The sequence below is a fragment of the Anopheles nili genome, chromosome 3 (assembly GCF_943737925.1).
Source record: "Anopheles nili chromosome 3, idAnoNiliSN_F5_01, whole genome shotgun sequence".
In the NCBI taxonomy this organism is placed as follows: Eukaryota; Metazoa; Arthropoda; class Insecta; order Diptera; family Culicidae; genus Anopheles; species Anopheles nili.
In genome coordinates, this window is record NC_071292.1 from 22,510,462 (window position 1) to 22,536,570 (window position 26,109).

Genomic DNA, 26,109 nt, shown 5'->3' on the forward strand with positions numbered 1-26,109 from the left:
GCACAAAAAAAAGAAAGGTGTTCTCTTTAGCTCTTTAGGGGTGCTGTTTAACAATAGCTCTCTCTTTCCTACATCGTGCTGCCCTTCTTTCACCTTCCTGGGAACGCTTGCTTCCACCGGGTGGTTAGTTGCCAAAACCGCGCCATGAAAATGGGAAACAACGATCCCGCCATTCCAATTCGATGTGGCAACATCGTGGAACCTCGAAAGTGAAACAAATGTGACCTGCGAAACCACAAATACTTGTCTTGGCGAGAGCCCTGCGGCGATCGGGGGAGTAATTTTTTTTCGCTCCTGCAAAGGTTTGGCTTAAAAATGTCGTGCAAGGCTTGTTTCGCACTCGGTAACAGCAGGGAAGAGAACGTAGAGCAGAATAAAAAAAAAGCAGTTCTTACAATTGTAAGCCGGCGATGCTTTCGTCTTCCGTGGTTGCCAACCCTCGGTGGCCAAAGGTAGCAGGGGAGAGCGGATTTTATACACGCCATACTTTAGCGATTCGAGGGATGCCACCGCTAGGCCGCTGTCACGATCAAAGAAATTGTCTAAAATATTGTCGCCTTGGTGGTATCGCTATAGCAGCTCCTGGCGTGAGTAATACTGCGTGGCGTTTGTTTGTTACTATCCTGGCTGCGACGAGCGCTGGTAGAGTAAGGTACTGGTTTACTTTTTATTTTCGCACATTTTGCTCCACAACCTGGCGCAGCTGCTGGTCCACGCGTGTGAAATCCTTCGACTTCGCTTCTCTCCAGTGATGCTTTCAGCTCTGGTAAGGAAAACAAGCTATACTGACGCTTCCGTATCCTGCGTTAAGTTGTACCGTGGTATTCATTTTTTTTTTGCGTTCGTTCGATCGCTCGTGAGTCAGCGTCGGAAAACTTTTATCAGTCTTCATTGGTTGGAGCTTGGTTTATTTTTTGCTGGTTCTGGTTCCGATTGTTTCACCCGGCATCGACCCGATCGCACCGCGGAGAAAGCATCCCAGCAGGATATTGGCACGTACAAAGTTTAGCTATTTCTTAGATCTCGGGTGGGGATAAATTTTCATTCAACGACTCTTATGAGTTTCGCGAGTCCGCACCCTGCGGTGGGTTGCAGGCGTACGGGAGCAATAATATCACTTGCCCGTAGCGAGCGAGTGAGCGAGCGGTTGGAACAGATTCCAACCACGAATGAATATTGGATTTTATAGCGAACCGCGTTTATAGTGCTACAGCGAAGGAGCGTGGACCCGGATCAGATCCTTGTCCTTTGTTCCTCCGGGATGGATGTGGAAGAACAGTTTATGATGCAGAAGGGTAAAGAAGGGAATGGGTAATGGCTTGGCGGATCGAACGGTGGATTTACTATCAATATTTGTGTGATTTTCCGTTCCAAACCGAGCCCCAGATCGGACGAGAGATTTTTTCGTATGGTGATGGATTTAGTTGCGGGCTGCCGGGGTTGGTGTAAAGGTTATTTTGAATACTTCCCATGTATCCCTGGTAGCTCGAGGTGTGGAGATTTTATGTTTTCCAACCTGTAGCCTATGCTAGCAAAGGCAGTAGCAGTTGAAGCTTTAAAATATGCAGCTTAACATTCTTGTTATGTTTTCCTTACGTAAGCCAGCGAGAAAGAATGAGAGAAACACAATAGAATTCATATATTTATTCTATGTTTAAACTAATAAATATTGCTTCTAATGAAAGTTCATTTTTTTTAACTTACAAACTTAAAAAACAATTAAATTTTTGCGGTCAAATTTTACATTTTGTTGTTACATGTAATAATATTTTTCGTATAAATTAAAGTGTAACGCTCAGTGTTCCTTATACTCTTTTCATCTGCTGAAATAGCTTGTTTAAACGCCACTTCTTAAGCTTTAAAATGGCCTGCAAACATTTCAATTTTGATCAGTTTGCAACCGATGGCTGTCGTTTCGAAAGAGCACCATAAAGCCAACAAAATCTTTCATCCCACTTGCTTGCTGTGATTCTAGTTAGGAAAAACCAGAAATCAAAGCTGCCATGATAGACGTGGGCTGAACAGATGTGATCGTACGTTTTCGTCCACGAAGGGACAGGGGAAACTGTTGAAACTGTCCTGATGCTGATGCTGGTATTCGATATTTCCTAGCTATCCAAGGCCTATCAGGGGTCACGGACCAAAAACTACCCGGCATGCTGGTGGACGTTTCTCAGATTAGGATAATTTAATTTCAATTACATCTGGTCGTCGTCCCTTTTGTGTGTGTGTGTGTGTGAGTCGCTGAAAGGACCAAGCAGAATGCAAAAAGGCTTCATGGACAACAGGAGTTGTTATATGGGCATGTGTTTTTCTACGTTCCCATCATCTTTAACAATGCTAGGCCTAAACAAATTCAGGGGTTTGGAAATTGCTCACATTTTGCAGGTCACAAAAGCGTGGTCGAGAAAATGTTACAAATGTTTGCCTCTGTTGACCACTAGAATTAGCCAGAATAAAATAGCCTAGGTCGTTGTGTCCAAACGTGATTTCCATCGATTTAAAATTTGATGAGATGAGCGAAAGTTCGACGGCTAGAATAAACATTTTCAACATTGCAACATATTTTATGATTTTGCGATTTATTTAAAATACATTTTGAACACCAATATTGAATTTGTAGATATTTTCTGATGTTACACAAGTTTTGCCAAATCTTCACTTCCAGTAGAGTTAACATATGCCGCTAAAATGGCTCAGTTTTCGTTTATTATTCGGCTGGTTTCTGCAGCTTCATAAAAGCTATTGGTCGGTGGCTTTTCTACTGAATCTCTCCAATCCATTGTGTTGGCACCCAGAACGACGAAGCTAACCGCTTTCGGCAAAACATCGAAACAAAATATTTGGTCGGATTTTCCGACGAAAGTAGAATAATGGATGGTGAAATGATTTAAATTCCGTTCATGTTCCGCTAGCTTGACCGGAATACTCGTAGCACAAATTTGGTATCTGTAGAACACGTCCCTGCATTCGTCCTTTGCCATTCCCAGTGGTGTTGCGGCTGTGTTCTATCCTTTTAGTTTGATTCTTCTGCTTGAAATATGTTGTGCCATCACAGGACGAAGCAGTGTGTGTCTTCAATTTGGATTTTCTTCGGCTAACTTGAGGTTCTTCTGCTTTAAGCTCTGAAACTTGTGAAAGCTGTTGCCCTTGCTTTGCGTCCGGTTAATATTTTTTATGAGGTTGAAGGTTGACAAAGGAGCCGTTATATTGCGGGTATTTTATTTTATTTTATAGTTGTTTACTTACCTATAACTTCTAAATGTAATGCAAGATGGTAAAAGGACACTTACACTTATAAAAATGCTGTAAAAGGCTTTTGCGTTGGAAATTCAGCTTAGGAAGTAATGTTGCGTACACTATTCACTGATCAAGTGGCGTTGCGGGTATGCATTTTTACGATAAGCAGGCATGGAAGTTTGGTGCAGGCATAAAAACAAACTCATAAAATGGGCGCGAAAAAATTGCACGCAATAACCGTTCGTGATGGAGCCGCATGGTGCGGCAAAGATTCAACGAACGTTGTATGTTCTCATTTGGCATAGTGTGAGTATGGCCATTCTCGAACTCGTTTCTGCATCGTTTTTATTATTCGATTCTTTATTTCGATATCCTGTGTTGAGTATTTTATGCAAGAAAGAGGCATACAAAGAGCGTTGAAAAGTTCTATTGAATACTCTTATTATTTGCATTTTGTTTGTTTTCATAATAAATTTTTTTTATTTATTCATATTATGAACATTTTGTAAGTAAAATTCGCATTATGTTTAGCTGTGTTTCATCTTCATAGCGCAAAAGGTCATCGACACTGATGAAAACAAGTCTCGACATTTAAGTCAAAGTGCAGCGGTATTTTTTGTTCAGCGATCATAAATCTGACATTTATAAGAATGCTTTACAGGTTGAAAAGTTGAAAAAATTAGTCATGTTGATTCAATACATCCATAGCAACCATTGGTTGTTGTCCGACCAAAAAAAAGGCTACCTGGAGTAGCTGTGTAGGAAAGGGAAAAACATTACCGAGGGCATTTCCTTGTGCATCCAACCGTGCCGATCAAGTAGCACCATCAATCAGAATGCCTAGCCGGAAGGTATTATTCATTCGTAGTGCGACTATGCCTGCAAAATCATGCTCCAAAGCATGGTTTTAGGTCCCTAAAAACGTAAGCGGTATGAAAAACAACAAGCAAAATCATTAGTAAAAAAACAAAAAAAAATCGTGAAACGATGCAAGAAAATGTCTCGTCTACCGTTGGAGCAGTGGTAGAATGATGAAGCTAAACGTGGAAGAAAAATTCTAATAATAATAAATAAAATGAGGAAAAGCCACTCACGCCAGAAAGGTTACGCTTGAAACAGGTTAGCTGCTTAAAAAAACACGACAGCATCATTGTCATTTTGGTGCTGTCAAACGGCCGACATTGTCGAGGACCTTCGGCCTAAATTTGGCTTAAAATATTTGTTTCCATTTTAGCATTAGAGCTTATAAAATCCACCAAATGTCCTTGTAATGAAATCGTTTGGTTTTTTTGCTGAAAAAAGAGGAAGTGGTACTTCAAATGATCACAAAATTATGCTACGGAATTGTAAATGATAGCTTAATTATTCTAGTGTTTCGTTTCATTTATACAGCTATCGGCTAATCGTTTAAATCATTCATTGAAGGCAAAAGAGTCGAAAGTAATTGTGTCTCTTTTGGATTTTTTATGCAACCTTTTAAGTGATTTTATTTTTGCAATAATACAAGAAAACTAAAATTAGTTTTGAATATGAATGCTTTTTATGGCGAGTGAGAACAATTTGGTTTGGAATTCATGTTAGCAGCTAAGGACATTTTTGTTACACATAGATAGTAAACTTTACCATGTGCAATCTGAGCTGTGTTTCTTAAGTTTTAGTATACTATTTTGCACGGTTTTTAGCTTCATTTTTGTGGTATGCTGTCCTGCTGAAAACAATCTTTTTTCCTGACTGCAAGCTAGCTTCATGCAAAATTTCGAGAGTATCGATTTCTGCTGCGATTTATTTGGCTCGCCAATGCCAAGTAAATGTAAAATTTTACTCTCTGTCTTTCAGACACGGTGTTGTAATAAACTTGTTGAGTGCGAGCAAGGCTGCTGTTTAGCAGTTTGACTGTTCTTTGCGGATGCTGGCAAACAATGTTACACACGCGCAGCAAAATCGCCATTGTTTGGATGTTGAACAGATTTCCATTGAAATATTCATAAACTATTAACCAAAAGAGAGCGAGGAAGCTAAAGGAGCAGGTGTAATGTGATTGAGCTTGTGAAGAATCGGAAAAGCGTGGAAAGGCGGTGATATGGAGGTTGAAGAAAATTTCTGAAAATACCCAAAACGCGTAGAAAGGAACCGGTGCCCATTGCCAATTCCCTTGGGTGGCTATTTTCATTTAAATTTATTTGGTTCATTCGAGACCATGCGGGATGGGTATGATGTGCTTGCAAAAACCATACCCTCCACGGGCTGGCTCATTGTATCGGTCCGGGAATATGAATATGACTGGATGAGTTTGAAACGGGTGTGCGAATGTATGAAAAGCCATTGATGGTGGCTGAGAAACCAGCGAGAAAACTGCCGACAGTAGAGACCGGGAACTTGTTGTTTCGGGATCTCGATGCCGTCTCCGGTCTTTTGCCAATACTGCACACGAAAGCACACGAGTCGGGAAGGAGCGTCCAGCGAACGTTCCTTTATTTGTATGAATAATTTACCAAATATGCCAATGGCAGGATTACCATATAGATGGCTTTTCGAAGGTGTTTCAGCAAGCGCCCAATTTGTGGTTTTGTTGTGCGGTGGTCCAACAGCTTCACGTTTTCATAGCTTCAATAAATGGGCTCTGTTGTAAAAACGTATTCACGCTGCTTAGTTAGTCCGGTACTGGAGCAAAATCTGTTATATGATTACAAGAATTAGAGTTTAGCTATGTTAGAAACAAGATGGGTGGGGTAATAGGGCGAAGAGAAAGAAACCTTCAATGTAACTTTATTGTAACTACTTATGCAATCGTTTTGCTGATACAATGGCTATCACCTCAAAATGGCAGAAATTGATGCATCGTTAATAGATATTTTATTTTAATAGTCTCATCATGTTTTATTGATAGATAATGCTTGCATAATGCTTGCATATTGCTTGATAATGCATTGCAGATTAAACGACTGAAATTCATTATTACGAAAAACATTGCTTGTATAATTGAACCAGAAATAAGTGGTTTGTTCGTGTAATAATTCAGTGCCTCAAACTTCTATTGTTTTGTATTAATAAACATTTTATTGCGGATCTTATTAAATTAAACTAATATGGGTGGAGTAATATGGCAAGAGATAGATACGAGATAGATGGAACTAATATGGAAAGAGTCGAATAGATTACGTTTAACTTTAAATTTACAAACAATATTTCGCAACTGTATTGAATTGCAACACAGTCTGCAGTGTAAAGTCTATTACTCGTTCGCTAAGACACTAAAGTGTCGCTCAACTATCATCAGTTTCGCATCAGGGCGCAAGCACGAAACACGCCAATACATTGGCCATAACTTCGCCGTTTCGAAGTAGCTGAATGAACCGAGAAAAGTTAGTCTTCGTTCCAAAAACAGGCAGGATTAAGATACCGAAGTCAAACAGAGCAAGGGAGAAGCGCGTAAGAAATAGAAAGTTAGTAAAAAGGAAGAAAATAGTAAGCGAAGTGTGATCACAACTGCTATAAACAAAGTGGCCGTTCTGGTATAAGTGATGCAACAGGAAGTTACAATGAACTTGTCGACAATGATACAGAAAGGGGAATAAATAGAGCACCATTTTACACTTCATCGAGGGTCTTAACGGCTGGAAAGAGAAGATTTTCAAAACTACAATTTTTATCCGTCTTATCTAGGGTGATTTTCGCCAATTGATACTGAGAAATAAAATTTTATAAAACATTTATGTTTGAGTGTGGATAGCTATTTGGTACTGATATCGTGTTGAATGCTTTGCATAACATTGATTTCATGGCGGGAAGTTTTGTCAATGAATAATATTTTCTAAACAGAAATGTGATATATATCCATATTACAATCCCACGATCATTTTGTGCCTTTTATACATACAATGTATAGCAATGTATCCGCTGTATTAGCAGGTTACTGTTTTATTTCAAAAAACATGTAGAAATCAATTAAGGAAGTAGAACGAAATAAAACAAAATGCAACCTTTTCCGACAATAAGTTTTACGAAGCGTACGATGAAACGAGGAATTGGATAAAGATTAAGTCCTTTCTCTAGCGGCAAAGCAAAAAAACAGGGAACTTAGCGAAGGGCAAAGTACGTTCAATAGCAAAGTACCCTCAGGCGTTGGAACTGGTGCTTAATTGCTTTTATGGTGTGTTGTGGTGTTTGTTTTGTTGCTTCGACGTGTAGTTGCAGCGAAACGGCTTTTTCGATTTCGATTGTGTGCATCAAGCTTGGTTGCCCGTGGGCCGTAGCAAAATATATCGCACCAATCAAAAATTGAATTGCCCGTTTTCAATCGGTGGTTTCAACGCCTTCTCACATTCGTGCCTAATGGTACAGGGGTTTAAAATTAAATTCCAGTCTGAAAATTCATCTAGCCAGGACACGCAACGTTAGTTGCAGTTCCGCCCTCGTTGGTATTGCGGATATTTGTTGGTTGTTTAGTCAGTGGTTTTCTTTTATAAAATATCATGTTCGAAAAAGGGATTGATGTTCGATTAATGTTACGCTTTGTGCACGAAATGTATTCTTATAGTGGTTAGAGATACGTGATTCCCTGGCCTTTTAACTGTAATTTACTTATGAGTCATGTGTGATGGGCGTTATAGCATAGCCATCTGCTAGCATGGAAAGAAATGTATTTTTGTGTACGTGAAAAAATATACAACATGGCTCAATTTGTAAAGTATCGTTTTTTGGTGTATTTAATCTTTATATAATTTTTTTAGTTACATCAGTGAGCCGTACTTGAAAAAAGGACCTTGAAAGGAAATATTTTTAAGGCTATGTGCTAGTTGATGTAATTATTGATTTGTAACATGACCGTTCACTAATATCGATTATGGTTCAGCATTCATTGGGGCTGTCAGAAACAGGCTCGTAGACTTGATTGAATGACGTTGAGAGAGGGTTTATTTGCCTCCATTAGGAAACGTTTCTTTTTCCTCGTAATGCGAAGGATTGTTTTATTGAGAGAGAAACGTTGGGAAAATGTTTGTTCATTGACCTTCGTAACTTTGTCGAGTACACACGTATGAGTCCTTGCAGACAATGGCTCTGTAGCCACCCGCTGTGTCAATGCTCTGACAAGAACAAATATGGATCAAAATACTTCCATTTGGGGCAATATTCTTTCGTTTTAAGTTCGTCCCTTTAAATTGAAGCTGATAGATTGAAACTGTCACAGGCGATATAAATTCGTCACATACAATTTAGAGTTGGACAAGCCAGAATGCATCCTTTTTCTTGGCAGAGTGGCTGTCAAAACATTCGTCCAAGTCGATTGACTGACCATTCCCTTTTGCCCCTTTGGCTGTAGAAAAAATCGAAATCGGTTCATTCGTCCCTTCGGCCTTCGGCTGCTAAGCAGCACCTTTGTGCTGATAGGAAAGGCAAACGAATGACGCTAGCAGGGTGCTTGGGTGTGTTTTGCGAAAGTCATTCGATATGAAATGGGCGTCTTCGTACACATTCACGCACAGCGTTGGTTATTGGCAAAGCGAGACCTACCGAAAGCAATAAAGATCCACCCGGGTGAACATTGTCGGGGTGTGGAGCTGAACTGGTGTAAGTGGTCATATTGTAGCCATGAGCTATGTTTCGCCGCACAGGACGATGGCAGAGGGCGATTCTGAAGCCAGTACAAATAAATATAGACATTCGGCAACGTCCTCAGTGTTGCGGTGGAATGTTGTGCCACTTAATGTTCAATTTTCATTTCGGTCGTTTCGAAGAACTGAATGTTTTCACTCGTGTCATCTTATAGGTATTGCATCGAGTGTGAATTTGAGCCTTGGTCGAATGGGTATGCGTATCAGCTTGGCCCTGACAATACCCCAGCAATGGCGCCACATTTGAATGCAGTGTAACCACAATCGAACAAATATTTGATTTTTCTTCTTCTGAAAGCATATTCAAGAATCGGCATATGCTCAATTAGGGCCCTGCCTCGAAAATGATTGGATTTAAATTGTGTAGTTTTAAACGATTTGTGTGAAATATTGTCTGAATTGAAATAACCGGAGTATTTTCATGAACAGTATAATTTAATTTTATTTTTTGAATCGTTTTTATATGCTATTTTACAGCATTCGTACATATCATCCTTCCAAAATGTTATTTGTTTATGATGGAGACGCCTAGTACATATTAGCGAAATTCTGCTAGAGTAATCGACAACGAAAATTCTTTTTTTTTTGTGTTCATGTCGATGATGTCATTAGTTTAATTGCGATTTTAAGGATTGTTTGAGAGACTTTTAGAGAGTAAATTTTGTTGTAAACTTCTTGCGTTAGTAGAATAGTCGCTCACACCATGAGGTTGAACATGAGAGAAAATGTTGTTGAGGGCTCATAAGCACGTCTTGCTAATGAAATATTGCATGCTCTGCCGAGATCGACTCAAGATTATGATGGTGTTTTGTAAATGTTATCAAGTCATTTTACAATGGGTGTGTTTGTGTGTAATTTCCAAGCACACTGGGAAAGTAAATGAGCCTCGGTTGTAACACGTTTTGCTTATCATGGGTCTTTATCAGGGTTTTTATTAGTTGGTAAAACTTGCGATTCTGGTCAGCTGCAAAAAAATGGCTCCTTGTTTTAAAAAATGATGCAACCATTGGGAGGTTTTGTGGAATCATTTGTTAGCTTGTTTAAATTTTTTGTGCGAAATAAAACCATTTACGAAAAATTCGAGCAATAGCATTCTGGCGTTTCTGACCAGCACTGAATTTGAATAGATGGTACGTAATGGTTGAATTTGAATTTCGATAGAGTACTCGTTTACCTGGCTTAGAGTGAGCCCTTCATATGAAGGGATTGATTGAAAGGGAAAATTATGGCATAACATTTGATTACATTTTTTTGTCACTGTGCCGACAATTTGCAGCTCGAGCAGATTGTTACCCACTTTTATGTGGTGGGTTGTTGTTCGTTGTGATGCATACGCTATTGGCAACACGAACCCTTGAGAAAGGGGAGAAAGATAAACCGAAACTAGGTCGCGGAAAAATTCGGATCCAGGAAAATGGCAAACCCCGCCAATATTGGAAGAGCGCGGCACGTGATAGGAAAATCCAGAACAGAGGATAGCGGCAAATCCTGTCATTCAGAAGCACCACCATCCCAAAGACCACCAGAACGGGGTCGACGTCACTGAACATGCGTCACTTTTGCTCGACGTGCCCGCTGACGTGTTGTCATCGTCGTTGGAAGTCACCTCACGGGTGCTATATTTCCGGAAATGTCAGTTGGCGAATTTGTTAACATGCACCAGCCGTCGACGGGCGCCAGCTCCTCATCAGCAATATCGAAAAGGTTGGCGGGGATTTCGTCGCGGATTTTCTGCTACTCTCTCGGTGCATGTCACGGAACACCGTTCGGCTTTCATCGACATTTTCCGTATTCGAGCTGAATTGATGGCCAGCTTTCTTTTGACTGCTCCCTCGTTTTGATGGGCAATATTTCGCATTGATGTTCGAGTGATTCTTTCCTTCGCTTATGGTTCGCAAATTTTACGTGGCGAATTTCTTTTCTATAATTCAATGGTATCTGTTTTCGGATCTAGTTTATCGCTTTCGCCTTCACGTGCCAAGCATGTTTTAGGATAGGGAAAGTTTTCAATAGCAAATCTCGGCCTCCAGCTGGGATATTCGTTTTATTCGCCAACCGAATCCAACCGAAATACCAAAGGGGTGGGAAAATATTTAAATAACGCTCATGAATCATGCATGAAACATTTCCAATATTCTGAACTCGTAGTTTTCCAAACTCTAACTGTATGTATTTTTAATGAAAGATTTGTGACCAAAGCTGCCCTGTTTCGGTGGCCACTTTAGCAAATCTGATTTTATATCCTTCCGGGTATTGCGTGGTTTTTGTTGCTATTGGATTTTCACAACGTATTTGGGTGAATTTGGCATATGGTTTTTCCATTTTTCATTTCCATTTGTCAATAGTTATAAGCAGTTTTTGTTTATGCAGTTTATTTAATAACTAATTTGATTTCTGAGATACTCTGAATTTCTTCAATGTTTTAGTAGTTTGAAGACATATTAGAAAAAGAATTGTAAAAACACATCACGTAGCCTGTTCTACCAGTTAATAATTCGATTTTTTCTACCGTATTGTGCACACTCGATCAATCAGAAGGTTACCCAACGACGGCTCCGGGTGTTTATATTTATATCAGCAATCAGCAACCGTTTCCTGTGCAATTAGGTCACGTTAAGTCATCGCTACCGGCACCTTATTCCGTAATCCTTTGCACGAAATCTAATTGAGCGCTATGAATACAATCTGCAGCATCAATCAATTAGCAGCTGTACACGTTCTGGCCATTTGCGGCACAAGGCAATCTGAAACACGCCACCTTCCGCTGGCGCGCACTTCAATCGCTCCGACGCCCCAACGTTTTCACCGCAATAGCCAATCCAACCCGCTCCGGGGACCTGGCGCCGGGCTGGCTGGCGGAAAGGGCGAACTTGAAAATGACACGGAAATTGAGAGAAATAGCTCCCTCGGCGGTCGTCTTGGTGGTGGAGGCGCTTTTCCTTAGAGCCAACTTTAATCTTTTAATTATTTCCGTGGCAGACGCGCGATTTTTAATGTGCTTGGGGCTGGTGCTGGTGCTGGCGCTTGCAGGGAAGAAACTCGCACTCCAAGAAGTCTGTGTTGGTGGCGATTGTGGTCTTGCCCGTATCGGCGTGTTTGTGACGCCGGAATCACCATAACCGCCGCGCGGTTTCAGCCACGCACGTGGTGTTACCATGTGGTTTTGTGGCGTTGCGCCTCGGTCACTTGGTGCGGCCCAATCACTCATCGGCGCCATAACCGAGAACGATCACCATAAATTGTGTTTTCGATTGAACCGCCCTCCACGGACCGCTCGCGTGGCCCATTTGCGTTCACGCGCGCGAGAGGCACCGTCGAGCCGGGAGCCAATAAATAAATATCTCATTTAAATTTCCATACGGTCAGACAAACCACCAACACCACCCCTGGCCGCACACGGTCCCGCTCGCCACCGGATGTGCGTACGCAATCTGACGCAATGGAAAACTTCGCACCATAAATCAAGGATTCTGTCCGCCACCGCGAGGCGCCCGGGGAACCGTTGGCTAGGTTTACGAGACAAAATTTCGGCGCGATTTTGGTGGGCTTTGCTTTTTATTTTTTGCAGCCTCGAAAGACACCAGCAAAAAGAACAACCGGAAGGTTGTGCCAATTGTGTCAGTTCGGAAGAAATTGTCACAAGATAAGCGGCAACAACTTTGTCGTGTCGTGTTGCAGCGTTTTTTTTTGTTGTCGTCCTTTCTTGCCGTTCTGTCGTTAGGCTTTGCCGTGGAAAAGCGTACGTAAACACAGCTACGTCGGTGGCAACCAAAACAACGTCGTGAAATGAGACAGAGACAGCGGGAGAGAGAGAGAGAGAGAAAGAGATAGAAAAAAATGGCTCCTTGGATCAGCCAATCTCGCGGTGGCGGCGCGAAACCAGTAGCAGGAATTAATAAAGAATCATCATCATCATGAGGCGCAAAACGGCACGAATGGGACAAATAATCTAAGTGGAAGTTTTACTGCCATCCCGGAGAGTTATTCTGATTTTTCTCCATTTCCATTTCCGCTCCGGCTCCGGCTCCGTACCCTGCGTGCCCTCGGCCAGCATATTCAGTCGCAACCTTTTCCGCGGCTCATCCCCGGGGCGTACGCTCGTTCGCGCGGGTTCGAGGTTAGGAGTCACTTTTCTTCTCAGTTGCGCCCGTTGTGTTTGTTTTTGGTGTGCGCCTTTTTCCTCCACCGTTTTGGAACCTCAGCAGGAACCTTGGGGACAGTGGGAGTAGCGCAGTCGTCTTGATGGCAGGGCGGGTCCCTTGATTGTTGCGGAGAGGGCGACCGAATGGGGAGCGCGCTCAAATCGTCTTGTTGCTGTCTGCCGAGGTTTCTCCGAGGCGATCATCGTGCGGAAATGGTTGAGGATTATAGATAGATGGGAAGGAGGGAACGTGCGCGCGCGCGCGCGACAGGAGGCAAAATGGTGGGAAGTTTACGCACTTTTCACCCCGGGGCTGTGTTGCGTCTGGGCGGAATCCGCACGACCGGATGGGCAAGGGAGTCATTCTTCAAGATTTATAATTTATAGTGTTTTATTGGCGGCCGGAGAAAGTTTTCTCGTTTATCTCTGCGGTAACGGCAGGATGACTGCAGTGTGGAGCCGCCACTGGTGCGGGTGGAAACGCAAGAAGCCCTCGGAGTGCCGGGGTGTGCGGTGATGATCTTTTCAAATCCGAAAAGAATCTGCTGGTGATGTTTTATTGTTTAACCGCTTGGTGCGTGTGGCCGCAAATAAAAGGGCCATTTTTGTGTCCCGCCAGGCCGGATGCTGCGGTACACGCGTTGTTCGCGTTACGCACTCATTACTCAACCCCCATGGTATCTATTTCTTAAACACACCGCCCACAAAGTGCACTGCATTTTCGACGCTTCTGTCATTGTGGAGAGGGCTTGAACGAATTGATGGTGCTCGTTTTTTGGAGTAGTTGCTGAAGGCCCCTCGTGACTCAGTCTTTTCTGTGCGTGTGGTGTTGGTTCTTTTTGGTTCTTCTCTCCTGCTTCTGTTAGCTCTGTGGCTAAGTAACAGGTTGGGAACTATCGTGCCTGGGAGTGAACCGTCCCAGATCGGTTGAACTCTTAACTCAATTAGCTAACGGGCGCCAGTCAGCACATTTCGTACGTCATGCTGTCCCTTGGGCAGCAGCGTTTGCGTTTCTTCTAACTCTCGCTCCGCTGAAGACCTACGTACGAGAACGGCACAAGGCTCGGAACCGGCAACTACTCCTGGAGTGGAGACATCTCCCCAGATAGCTGGGTAAACATCACCGCACACCTGAACCTTGAGCGATAAATGTTTGAAGTGGTTCTCGTGACTCGGGAAAGGCGGAACTAGGTAATAGGGCCTCGGTCGGTGTTGGTTGAATAAACTGATGAGTAATTGTGCCGTATGTGCCGTATTTTATTGTGCCAGACACGCTCATTCTTGCTCGTATTCTTATTTTTTTCATATCCACTTCAGCTGACCGTGCATTTTATTCATTTTGAGATGCTCCAGCATAAACGCGCAATTTGTTAGAGTGCACGCTGCGGAAGTACCCCTGAAGCAGTATGCAAATCCTTTTCGATCTTCACTATTTCTCAATCAAGCAAATCAAAACGATTGGTTGTCAATCTCCGTGATCCCTCTGGCACCCCGACGACCCAGGGCGTGGTACGATTGATTGGCGAATGCATCATCAATTTCCACCTCGCTTCGGTATGCTCCACAACAACGGCGAGACATGTAAATAGACGGTTTCGTTTCTTTTCTGTTTGCCACTGCTGCTTTAATGGACCTGCTCGGGTGAACGGGCGAGTCCTTCACCGCTGCTCTTGGCAATTAATCAAATCAATCACCCATCTCTTGAAGCCATCCACAACGAGGACCATCTTGAGCGCGAACGTCGCCGTGATGGTGTGGAAAAAGAGTGCAGCAAAAAAAAAAAACAAGCGCTTTTGCTCAGAACAATCGCTCACCCCCGTAGCAGCTTGAAATAGTGGCACTCTCGGTGCTTTTGATGGGTAAATATGGCGTCGTAGTTTGTTCGTAGCATCGCGCTTGTTTTCGTTGCTGAGACGGCGGTGACCGGCCTGGCCGAAGACGATCATCTTTATGTACACAGTCAAATTAGCTTAAATGTTGGTAATATCCAAATAAATAATCAATCAGTTCACGACACCATCGTCCCGGCAGCACGGAACTCTGTCCGTCGTCCATCCGGCTCACGCTCGAGCCAGTCGCAATTTATTACTACCACCTACCGCTTGGCGGCGTGTCCGAACCCCGTTCCTCAACCGCTGGCACTGATGAGATGCTGGAGGAACATTTTCTCCACAAGCCAGCCCCGTGCCAGGGGCAGCCCTCTGACGTGTGCTTGAAAAATGAACATCCTCTTGGGCGAGTAGTGGTGGAGATGAATAGCGCGCGCCAGTAGGTGCGTGAGACGATGCTCTCGAAGCTACTTCATGCCCTCTGGAACGACGAAACAGTTCGCAACGGCAGGCAGGCATCCTGTTGGCAACATCGGGTTCTCAAAGATGCACAGCGAGAGCGAGACCTAGCAGACGATGATGTGCACAGCCTGGCAAAGGAGCCGTTTCGTACGTTTTTCGTTCCACTGCTAATCGGTCTGCTTGCTGTTTGCTTTGGGCTATTGGAAGGGCCGTTTATCAACACCTTCCAACACCACCTCGCTCGTTGGCTTTTTCGGGCCTCGAGTACTCGCAGGCAAAGCGATCCAAATTAACCACAGCTGGAAGGAAGCTAACCGATTCTCGTCGCCTCCCAATGAGTGGTGGTGTTTGGCAGTGTTAGCTAGCTCTAGGGGGATGTTTTGATGTTGGTAAAAAAAACCTTCTTATCCAGCTGTTTTGTATGGTACTTACGTCGATTTTTTTTTTAACGCTTAATATCAAGCGGTACACGCTAAAGCCCCTAGAGTTATGTCTGCGCTTCTGTGTTCCAATCTTTTTGAGCAGTTTGCTCGTTCAGAACCGTGTCGACGATATGAACCCTCGCCGGCGGCTGGTGCTCTAGGCAGGTACGCTGCTGCAACGCGATGAAAAAGACTGTCAAAATGTGGCGCTGTTTTGGATCCCGATCCCGTCGGGATAAGCACCACGCGATGGAAGATGCAGTGGTTTGAAGGATCTGTAGTTTTTGCTTCGTGCGAAAAGCAGTTCAAGTTTCGTGTTTTTTTGTGTCTTTCTTCTCGAGGATGCTGCTCGCGAGCGGCGCGAACAGACGCCCGTAATGAACATTTATGCTTATGCCGTATCACACAATTACCGGTGTTTGCCCTTCGGGCTGTTTTAATGTAGTTACCTTTGGTGCGAGGGGCCAAATTCGTCGTTTCGAGCCTTTTCGGCACTGTCTGGATTAAAATCTAATATACGAGGGTCTAACGGTTTCGGTGCCTTTTTTGGGGGTTCGACGGAAGCGGCTCTAACTCATCTCTCGCACCCTGAGCTGATAAAACTGCGAGCTTCGGGATAGTGCGGGGGTGAATAATCGATCGACCCACGGGAGTGAGCCTAACACCCCTCAAGATGATGTGGAACCGCTTTACGGGGAACCTATCCTACGGCGATTTGCAGTTTTTTTTCTTCCTTTTTTTTTGAAAACTTCTCTTGGTTGTTGGGAAAGCCTTCCGTGCCCGGAACGGTAATGCAAAAATCAATTCCGTAACGAATCAGTGGCGATGATGGTGCACGTTTTTCGCCTGCTAATGGTTCTTTAATAGCCAGTAATCAAAGCCTCGCCAGCCGAACGGTGTCCGAACGGACAGGAGCGGAGCGACGTGCGAGCCGGCATTTTCCGTGTCGAACATTTGTGCCAACGCTTATTGACACTACGATTTCGGGGGGCTTTTCGCTCCCTCGCCCGCATCGCAGGAATTAGTGTTGGAGACAAAATGCCTTCTCTCATCCTGCGTCATGCGACATCCCTGGTTCGCTGACGCATGAAATTAGATTTGTTCTTACATTTGTTCTACCTTCTGGTGGAATACATGTCGACTGTAACGGTGGCCTTTCGAATTCGGCGTTCTATTTTGCTTCTCTGTGTCCCTCTCTGGCTGTCTCTTGTCTCTGTCCTTCACGCTTTCCCGGTGGGAATAGATCGATAATCGAGGATTATAGTTGGTTTCGGTGTTGGAACTTTTTGGTTGAAAATTCGCCATAAATCATCCTTTCCTGGCATCCCAGTGGGGCACCAAAGCAGGCCTTCTCAGTTAGCTCCCCGGCTAGGGTCGAGCTCGATGGGTATCACGCGTGGAGGCGTGAAAGTTTTCCGATACCGATTTCGATGGCCGGAAAACCGGGTTGAGGGCCATGTGATTCGTATCAGTGACTGGCGTTTGGCTCGCTGCCGGTTGGTCACCAGGTGCACGGTGAATGTTTTTTCCGTCACGGTCGCACGAATGAGCTCGAATTTATGTTTTGTTTTGTGCCACTAACATCGCCCTCTGCTGCGGGGTCTCATGCAAACGAAAGGCAGACGGTGGCGGTGTGGTCCAGCGACCGAACTGACGTATGCTTAGGTAAATATTATAAATCCTTCAATCCCGCGCTACCGTGGCCCGGGCAAACAGCAGGCCCGTCGGTGTTGCAGTGTCGGAAAATGTTTGGACAAGCTTGCTACATGTGCCAGCAAGCCGCCGACGACTCTACCAAACACCAAACTGGGCGTCCGGCTGCATGTATGAATGAACCACCACCCCCTACGCCGTGTGCCGTACTGTGTGTCTCAAATGCGAGCAGTTCACTGATCCATCGACGACCTGTTTCGGTGGCCATTGCAAGGGCACTTCGCGATCGGGGTGGCTTTAGCTGCGAACAAACCCGCGCTTCGCTCAAGGTCAGGAACATTGACGTGTCGTGACTGTGGGAGCCAATCTTCGCGTTCAATTGCTCGATTTGTCCGAGCGCACAACGCCGCGTTGTTTACCTTTGGAATGTTGTTTTTGCGATTTCTGTCTTGTCCGTACTCGAAGTTATGAAGGCTTCACCCGCCCCGGTGGCTGCTCGTGTACGCTCGAGTACAGGGTGTTTCGACGCACCTTAGCTGGCAGGGAATGGGTGGAGATGGAATACATATATTGACCGGTTTCCTTTGCAGTCGAGCGCTCGCAAAGCTATTCTATTTGGTCTAACATCTGGTGCGTATAAATCTTTTTCATTAACACCAACGTTCGTCTGCTTTTGTGTACGACTGTTTCTTGCGAAGGTGTAACCTGCCCACGAGGTTCATATTTATTCATCGTGCACTAGAATCTTGCATGTGACACACTTTGAGGTTTTGTTTCCCTTGAAACGCCATCTCGAAGCTTTGATCATTGCTGACTGGTTGGGGTTTGCAATGTGAGAAACGTTCAAGGTGCACATTTTATTCCGCATACGATTTTACATCACGTTTTGTTGATGGTGAAGACATTTGTTTCGCTAATATCGAATGGTTTTGTTAGTATATTTGTCATACTAATTTTGGTGGTTGAAAGGTTTATATTTTTTATGCTTTTTGGGTTTAGACAATAAACTAGAAACTGGTGACATACTTTACTTTTAAAAACTATTTCTTGATGAAATAATTTTACGAACTATAAACAACATTTGGATGATCACGATCACGAGAATTATGTAACATTCTAAAGGACAGTTGCTTTCAGGGTTGATTTTTTTCAATCGCTTCTGCCGCACAAGAGATAAATTTGCCTTTTTGCCATCACCCTTCGATTATTGATTAACTCTCATTATAATGATGGCGCACCGGTATCTGATAACCTCTTGGAGCGATTTGTCAGCGAAAATGTAATCAAACTGGAATGTCATCATCTCATTGTCACAACATGCGTTTCGTTGGATGAACAAAAAAAAACGCACACTGTGCCTGTACGTTTGAACGCGAATATAACTGATGAGCACCCATCGATCATCTTTGCGTCAGTTTTAATTTCATTGATTTATGAACGAAGTGTTCGATTACGGGAGCATATCGTTCACCTGTCCCGGATCGGGTGAAACTTGAGCGTGTTGAAAAAAAAAGACCAGAAACTTGCCTCGTTGCGTTGAGAGAAATGATCATCTATTCTTGTACGCGATTCCGGTAGTATTAAAAATTGAAAATGATACAAAAAAATTGTTCCTTCGCGTTTCTAATTAGCACTAAAGCTATCCATAAAAGCCATCATTCTCTAAAGGAAGATAAAATCGTTATTAAATTTTACCCTGCGTCCTTGACGCTGAATAGGTCATCGGCGTATAATTAATGGATGGGAATTAATTACACAAGGTTGTCAGTTTTTTTCGTATTCTTTGCTGAAATTCGTTCAAAGTTCTTCATATTGCACCGTGTTTGGAAACACGTATACGAACACACACACACAGTAGTATTATTGTCACTGTTGGGATGTTCTATGACTAACTTAGCATGACTAACATGTTCCATGACTAATGTGAAATATCACATCATGATTTTCGGAACATGCACCAACGAATGAACAAGACAAAACACAAAAAGGGGGAGTTGTCGTTCTTAAAAGTGATGTTCCATCAACGAATCGGAAACTGGATATTATTCTAAAAGATCGAGATATTCATATTGTAATTTGTGACTTTTTGGGATGGTGTGCTTCTGTCAAAATTAGAATTTGGAGGAATTTGTCGAAAAAGCTCTGAGTGGGATTCTAGTACGGTTCGAAACACCCACTTCTACGAAGATGTTTAGTATCGTCAATGGGGCGCATAAAGAGAGCACCGGCAAAAATATCCCTTCGATTCAGCCGAGTATTAATGGAGCTGAAAAGCGTTTTATCGCAATCAGGACCCCAGCTCGGCGTGCGACTTATCGTTAATGGTTGGGTAACGGTAGGTTACTTACACGCCTCGCTTTATGCATGCACATATGCTGCCATCATCATCGTCTTCCCGCTTTCGAGGCCCATCATCATTATCGTAAACTCTTTTGTGACTCTCGCTGGTTGGTGTGGCCTCATTGTGCCGCGGGACTGAGTACGCCGGCCCGTACCGTGGCCCATCATTTACGCCATCGCTTCCGAAGAAGGAGATTGAAAAGTACCACCTTCGAAATTATGGCAAGGCCGTAAAAAGCAGAATCAGTCAAAAATGTCAGCCAGCAGCAGCCGCGGGGATGCATCGTGGCGGAATGCTGCACGGTTGGGTCGGGTTTGGGTGAAATCGAAATCCTTAAAGGTTGCAAAACTCGCACCCCAACAAGCGTGCAACGCGCTGGTTTTGCGCCGTTGTGGCGATGCAAAATGATTTCATCTTGTTCAACACAGAAACCAACGATGTGTCGCAATGCTTGTGGCGACCCTTATAAAACCCACAACAAGTCTGGTTTCACCTCATCGGTGTTGTGCTTCGAACCGCAACGAATACATGCTAGCCATTCAACGAAAAAGAAGATTCTCCACGATTATGTTCGCTAATTAGCGGCACCAGTAGCACCCGCATCGCAAAGCGAAGCACCCAAAGGCGCTTCGGTGAAGGCTGTACGGAAGCACACACACACACAAAAACCGCTCGAGTTCAAAGTTTAATAAAGCGTATTTTTTCTTCAACTTTCAGGACTCGGCATTTGCAAGAGCTAAAAGTTAAAAATAAAATCCCCAAAGCTAGAGGCAAGACGCGTGTGCGAAAGCGAAAGAAGGAAAAAAAAACACTCGCACGCGAGTCATCGCCATGAGATCGCTGATCGAAGCGACGATGATCACAGTTAATGTCCCGCTCGCTATCCAAAACAACTACTTCGCGCGGTCCCTGGCGTCATCCGTGGCTAGTACATGTATTTTTAATTTAATCTAAACTTGAAACCTCCCACTTTTTTTTTCGTTTGACATTGACAACAAATTTCCGGTGGGTGAGAAAAGGAGAGAGAGAGAGAGAGAGAGAGAGAGTGTGTGTGCAGAAGAAAGCATAAAATCGTTATTTCGTTGGGCAAGATCCACGCCCGTGAAGGAGTTTCGTGCTGGCAGAATACTAATTGAGTTTTGTCATCGTATCGTGCCGCGCTGTACGGTGTCCCGAGACTGGCAGAGCGAACTTCATGGTCAACACGCTAGCATCCTGCGCGTCGGAATGGCATGAGTGTTGGTGATAATTAACTCTCTACTCACTAGCCGCACTCCGCAAGTCACGGTGGAAATGCAACAACGTGTCCACGGCGCTACAAAGGGACACGCCTAGCGCCAAACGAAAGCACCGACGGCACTCGAAAAGGATATGATTCGATTGTTCTCGGCACGGCGGTGAAATCAAACGTTGCTGTGTCAGCGCCCCGGCGGGACCGGATATTGTTGCGGCGTGCGGGACGAATGTGTCTGTCTGCGCGTCCGTGTGTGTGTTCACACCATCGCCTCTGCAGTGCATGTGCGGCCGATTTTCCCGGCGCTACCACACCGGTTCGGAGGCGGAAATATCTCTGCTTTCCGACAGACCGGCAGCAGTGCTGATCGGTACCATCAAAATCTGTTAGCGAATGCTACATCTTTCACACCAGCCGCCCGGTTTCATTTCGTTGGCGCGAGCGGTGATGCGAATATCCCCACTGGCAGTAGCGGCATCCGTTGCCGGCTCGGAATTATTTGTTCGCAAAGTTTGCTGAACTGGGTTTGCTTGATCGAAGACTAATACTGCTTCTCACCAAGCCCAGGCTTCTTGAGGCTTGTGTTTAGCTCGTGCGGTGCATTTGAGCGAATAATTACCGTGGCGTGGCATTGGCCAGTAGTATACGTGTGTTAGTCATTTGTTAGCCGGTAAGGGGCGTGTGTGACCAAAAAAAAAAGAAAAGAAACCTCGAACAACGCATCCTTGTGGAAGGAGCCTCGTTGCTGCGGCGATCAACGGAGAAGACCATATGGCTTTGTGCAGTCATCACCGGGTGTTCTGCGAAAGCTGTTTAAGCGTAGCATAATTGGCCGTAAGAGGCTCCGCGATAGGATCTTCCGTTTTATTTTTTTTTTCGCCTCGAATCACCCAAGCCGGAGCTTGTGAGCGTGTGAAAGTGTGTCCAGTGTTCCTCCACAAACGAGGCGTTAAACGTGCCAGTGAAGAAAGCTGCTTCAGAGTAGGCGTAGGGTTTAATTCGTGTGATAAAGTGGATAGTGTCGGGTTTCGGTGGTGCGAAAGAAAGCCATCTCGCGAAAGTGTGTAGCTTTCGGGAAGGAAGGAAGTCTCTTTTGGACGTGGCAAGTACCCGTTCGTTTTGCCGGAGCGGTCGATTTCGCTTTCATCCGTTGGGTCGTGAGAGTTTGCGTGGTTCGCGTCGGTGGTAGGATTTGATTTCGCTTCGTTTCGACACGCGGCCAAAATGCAGCACCACCCAGGTTCGTGGTACATCCCGTGGGGCGTTCCGGGAATAGGCCTACAGAAGATGTTGGCCGTACCGTTTAACCCGGCAACGGCGGGTTTCCACCAGCCACAGATAGCGGCCGCTGCCGTGCAGCCGCCCACGGTGCAGTCGGTGCAAAACCCACAAGTGCAGCAGGCGGCCGCAACTCAGCAAGCCGCCTATCAGCACCAGCTGCATCATCCGGCCGCTGCGCTGCACAACACGGCCGCTGTGGCTGCCGCCGCTGCAATGCATCAGCATCAGCATCAGCATCAACACCAGCATCAGCACCAGCATCAGCATCAGCATCCGCATCAGCATCAGCCGCTGCACCCGGCGGCTGCCGCGGCCATGTTCACGCCGCTGACGCTGCGGAGCTTCGTCACGCATCCGCATTTGAATTTGGGCCAGCAGCCGATGGCTAGCGCCCAGCAGCCTCAGCAACCGCAGCTCACGGCGAGCCAAACCCAGTCGCAGCTCACCACCATCAATCTGAACAGCGTCGGTGTCGTGCCAGTGCGCCAGAAGACGGCTCCGGTCAGCGTCCCGTCGAACACGCTCATCATGCCGATGAGAAAGGTAAGGTTTGTGCTTGCGAGTGGCGAGCCGCACACCACGTCGGGCGCTTGTTTGTGACGCATGTTTGCATGTAATTCCGTACGCGATCTGCTGCAGGAGTCGAATGGGTGTTCGATACGAGAAATCGTTGCCTATGTGGGGCTGCAGAGGTTTTTGATTGGAAATGAAGCGCCGCCGTGTCTGGTGTGTCCTGTGCAACGAAGGAAAATGCGAATATTCGTCCTGCCGGTGCAAGTAAGCAGAACGGAATTCAAATTGGACATTTTTCCATGCATTGGGTGTTGCAATAAGAAACGACTGCGATGCAAACGCCAGACCGGGGCTACTCGTGCGAAGACGTAAAGCGAACGCCAAAGAACGAACAGGCAAACATTTGCATAGCAACTCCCTAGTTAAAATAGAACATCGATTCCAGGAGCGTTTTTTTTTGTTCTTCTTGCGTTCGTTCTCCACCCCCTTAAGGTGTGTGTGTGTGTGGCGGTGTTTGTTAGCATGCTGCCAGGATGTTCTAACAACAGACGCTTTTGTGCTTCTTATGGCCAAACATCATCTGTGACTCAGCCATTCCAGCGGATGACAATCGTACATCCGTTGGCGGGTTTATCTCATTTTTACTGTGGGCAACATCTTGGAGACCCTCGGTGTGTGTGTGTTTTTTTTTGCAATCATAAAATTAGTTTCTCAAAGGACTATAATTCGAGTTTATGAATCATCTCCGGACGCCGTTATAACGCTGGCCCTGGCGAATGGTTGTTTTCAACTCGTTCCCCTCTTGCGGTAGATAATTAGCAAAGTTATGTACTCCGCAGCTGAGGATTCTGCATAAAAATTAACTGTATTACATTAGTGTCCGGTACCACAGTATTAAGATTTTTTTATGATGCCCGAAGTACGAGAACACAAGTAATATCAATTTTCTTGCTAGAAAAGTGTGGATAATATAATTAACAATTTAAACAGATTTTTTTTCTTCGTTTAAACAGATGGTTTCGTTCGTGTTGGTACAATTAGTTACTGCTAGCAGTTTTAGTCTATTATACATCACTGTTAAGCCCTGCAGTATTTCGTTCTTTTTCGTTCAGGGCGATGACTTGATCGTCCGACAGACTGGTATCGATTGAACTGAACTTCCTTTTACCGTGAAACCCTGTGATATGTTGAGCTAATTCAACGAACCGAAAGCCAAACGTTTTCTTTCGTCCGTTTGCTGCTGGTTTGTGGCCGGTTTGGACAGGGTGCTCGTGTTACAAGAAGCAATCCTAATTAAACCAATTTGGTGCCTTTCGTACGCAGCGATCCCCTCCGGCATTCCTTGGGAGCAGCCGGGCTGCCAGAACTAGATCCAATTGCTCTCAACCCAAAAGGGCCCGCCCGGGTTCCCGCCGGTCTCGTTTACACTCGCCTCGTCGCGCGTGGAGGATGGCGCAGCCAATGTTTCCGTGATGCTGTGGCGCTGTTAAATATAGGAGCTTGGCCAAAAATAGCACTGCGGCATTGCGAACCCCGGTCGGGCCGGACGGGCCGGGTCCGCCGGTGGAGCTTTCCGCCCAGGGTGCCCAGGGATCGCTATTGTGTGTGAATTGAGCACGTATAGCTCGTAGGCTGCCGCTTATAATTATAATAGCCAACGACACCGGGCGTCACATCGAATCATTTCGGTCGAGTGACCCGGGGTCTGTGGGGCCAATCGGCATGGCGTGGTATGGCCGTTTCCGAAAAACCCAGAACGACATTCCTCTTCTTCCTGCACGCCGGGGCTCCATTTCAGACCGCGTTGAGCACTTAACAAGAACACGACCCCGCCGCCGGCCAATAGCCGCACGCGCACGAGATGCTAAAAATCGAATAAAACACCCGCACGGGGGCGTGAGGCGCCTCGGGCTTTTCCAAGCAATTTAGAAAGGTGCTTCTTACGACTTGTTCGTGATTCCGCGTTCGGTTGGTTGGTTTTCCTGCCTCGGTCGTCGTCGCGTCCTGATAGTGCGTGTTTCACACCGCACAATAAAAGTCAGCTTTTACGACGCTCAAATCTTGCGTTTAATCTTAAGCTGCGTTTAAGGCAGAATGCCGGATCTGCGTCAGGCCGACATCACCACGTTCTCTGCCACAGGCCGTTTTGGGTGGCATCGGATCGGTGACAAAATGCATGCGGTTTACATTTGCATTACGTGTGATGCTCTGTGTGCTGCGTGGTTGGATGAAGGCACGCCTAAATGTGAGGGCCGTTCAATTTTACTGGTGGTGTCTGGAAACCCGCCAGCCCACATACTGTGCCCTGTAGGGGGGTGAAGTTCATTCAGTTGCGTGAAACAAAACAAAAAAAAGCGCACATCTAACATGACGCACGTAGGGACGACTTTCCATAAATTGTCGTTTTCGAAGCGAATAGACAGAAGATTTAACTACACGAAACTAGACACTGCTTTAATTAAAGAAATAACTCAAGATAACATTTTTCCCTCTCACGCAAGAAGCAATCAAATCACATAAACTCGTACCCTCGAGGGGATCGTCGCTTGTTCGGGATGAAACGTAATAATTAGATCATGTACGTACGCAATATACGGTAGGACCGTAAAATGGCTGCTTCACAGCTTGTGCCTTCCCAATGCCCCATAAATTAAAACAGTTAGCGAACGGTTAGTGTTCTAGTTCAGTCACCGTGGCCCATTACGGTTGACTCCCTGGCAGCCGACCGCTTGCGGTGTGCCTCATCCGACGGCAGATTGGACAGTGAGTGGTCTTGCATCGTTTACGGCTCATTTGTGGTCTCGCCCGTACCCAGCCGTGCTGTGAGAAGAGTCGGCCGACGAGCCGTACTATGAGGACGTGTCTTGCGAAGAATCGAACCGTCGACTGGGTCCTTCCAATGTGGGGACCACTTGCCGCTGGTGTTAACTTTATTATTTTAAAAGATAAATTATAGAATTAATCACGATCGCTCGGGGAGGGCCAAAGCATGGGAATGGTGAAATGCGTACTTTTTCGTGCCCTAAAAATAGCTATTTGTCGAACTTTTTGCTCGCTCATTTAGAGCACCTTCTGGGGTTTTTTTTTGCCTCCCCATACGGCGTCTTGGCAAAATGAACACGTTAACGTTAATGTGGTGCTCGATGCCTTCGTTCTATTACTTTTTTTTTGGACTGCATCCTTCGACCGCTGGAGATGCGCATCTGTGGCTCCGTCGGAAACGGCAAATAATTGCCACCAGCCACCGGATAAATCGCAAACTCCTCTTCGCAAGCACGAAGCTTAAGGGTTCACTTCTTGAGGTCAAGTGTCGGGCGGCAGGATTTGCGAGCGAAAAGCTCAGGCGGCCTTTTTAACACCGATCTTTCAAGAGCTTTCCGC

General features: G+C 45.3%; 1 protein-coding gene across 1 annotated transcript in view; it reads left to right on the top strand.

Annotated features, from left to right (window-relative positions):
- Window positions 1-22,158: 22,158 nt before the first annotated feature.
- LOC128727684 (pseudouridylate synthase RPUSD2-like) overlaps window positions 22,159-26,109 on the top strand; it is a 90,736-nt gene continuing 86,785 nt past the window's right edge. The window contains exon 1 of the mRNA XM_053821623.1: window positions 22,159-22,758. Within this exon, the coding sequence (XP_053677598.1) occupies window positions 22,159-22,758 (600 nt within the window). The remainder of the gene's footprint in view (window positions 22,759-26,109) is intronic.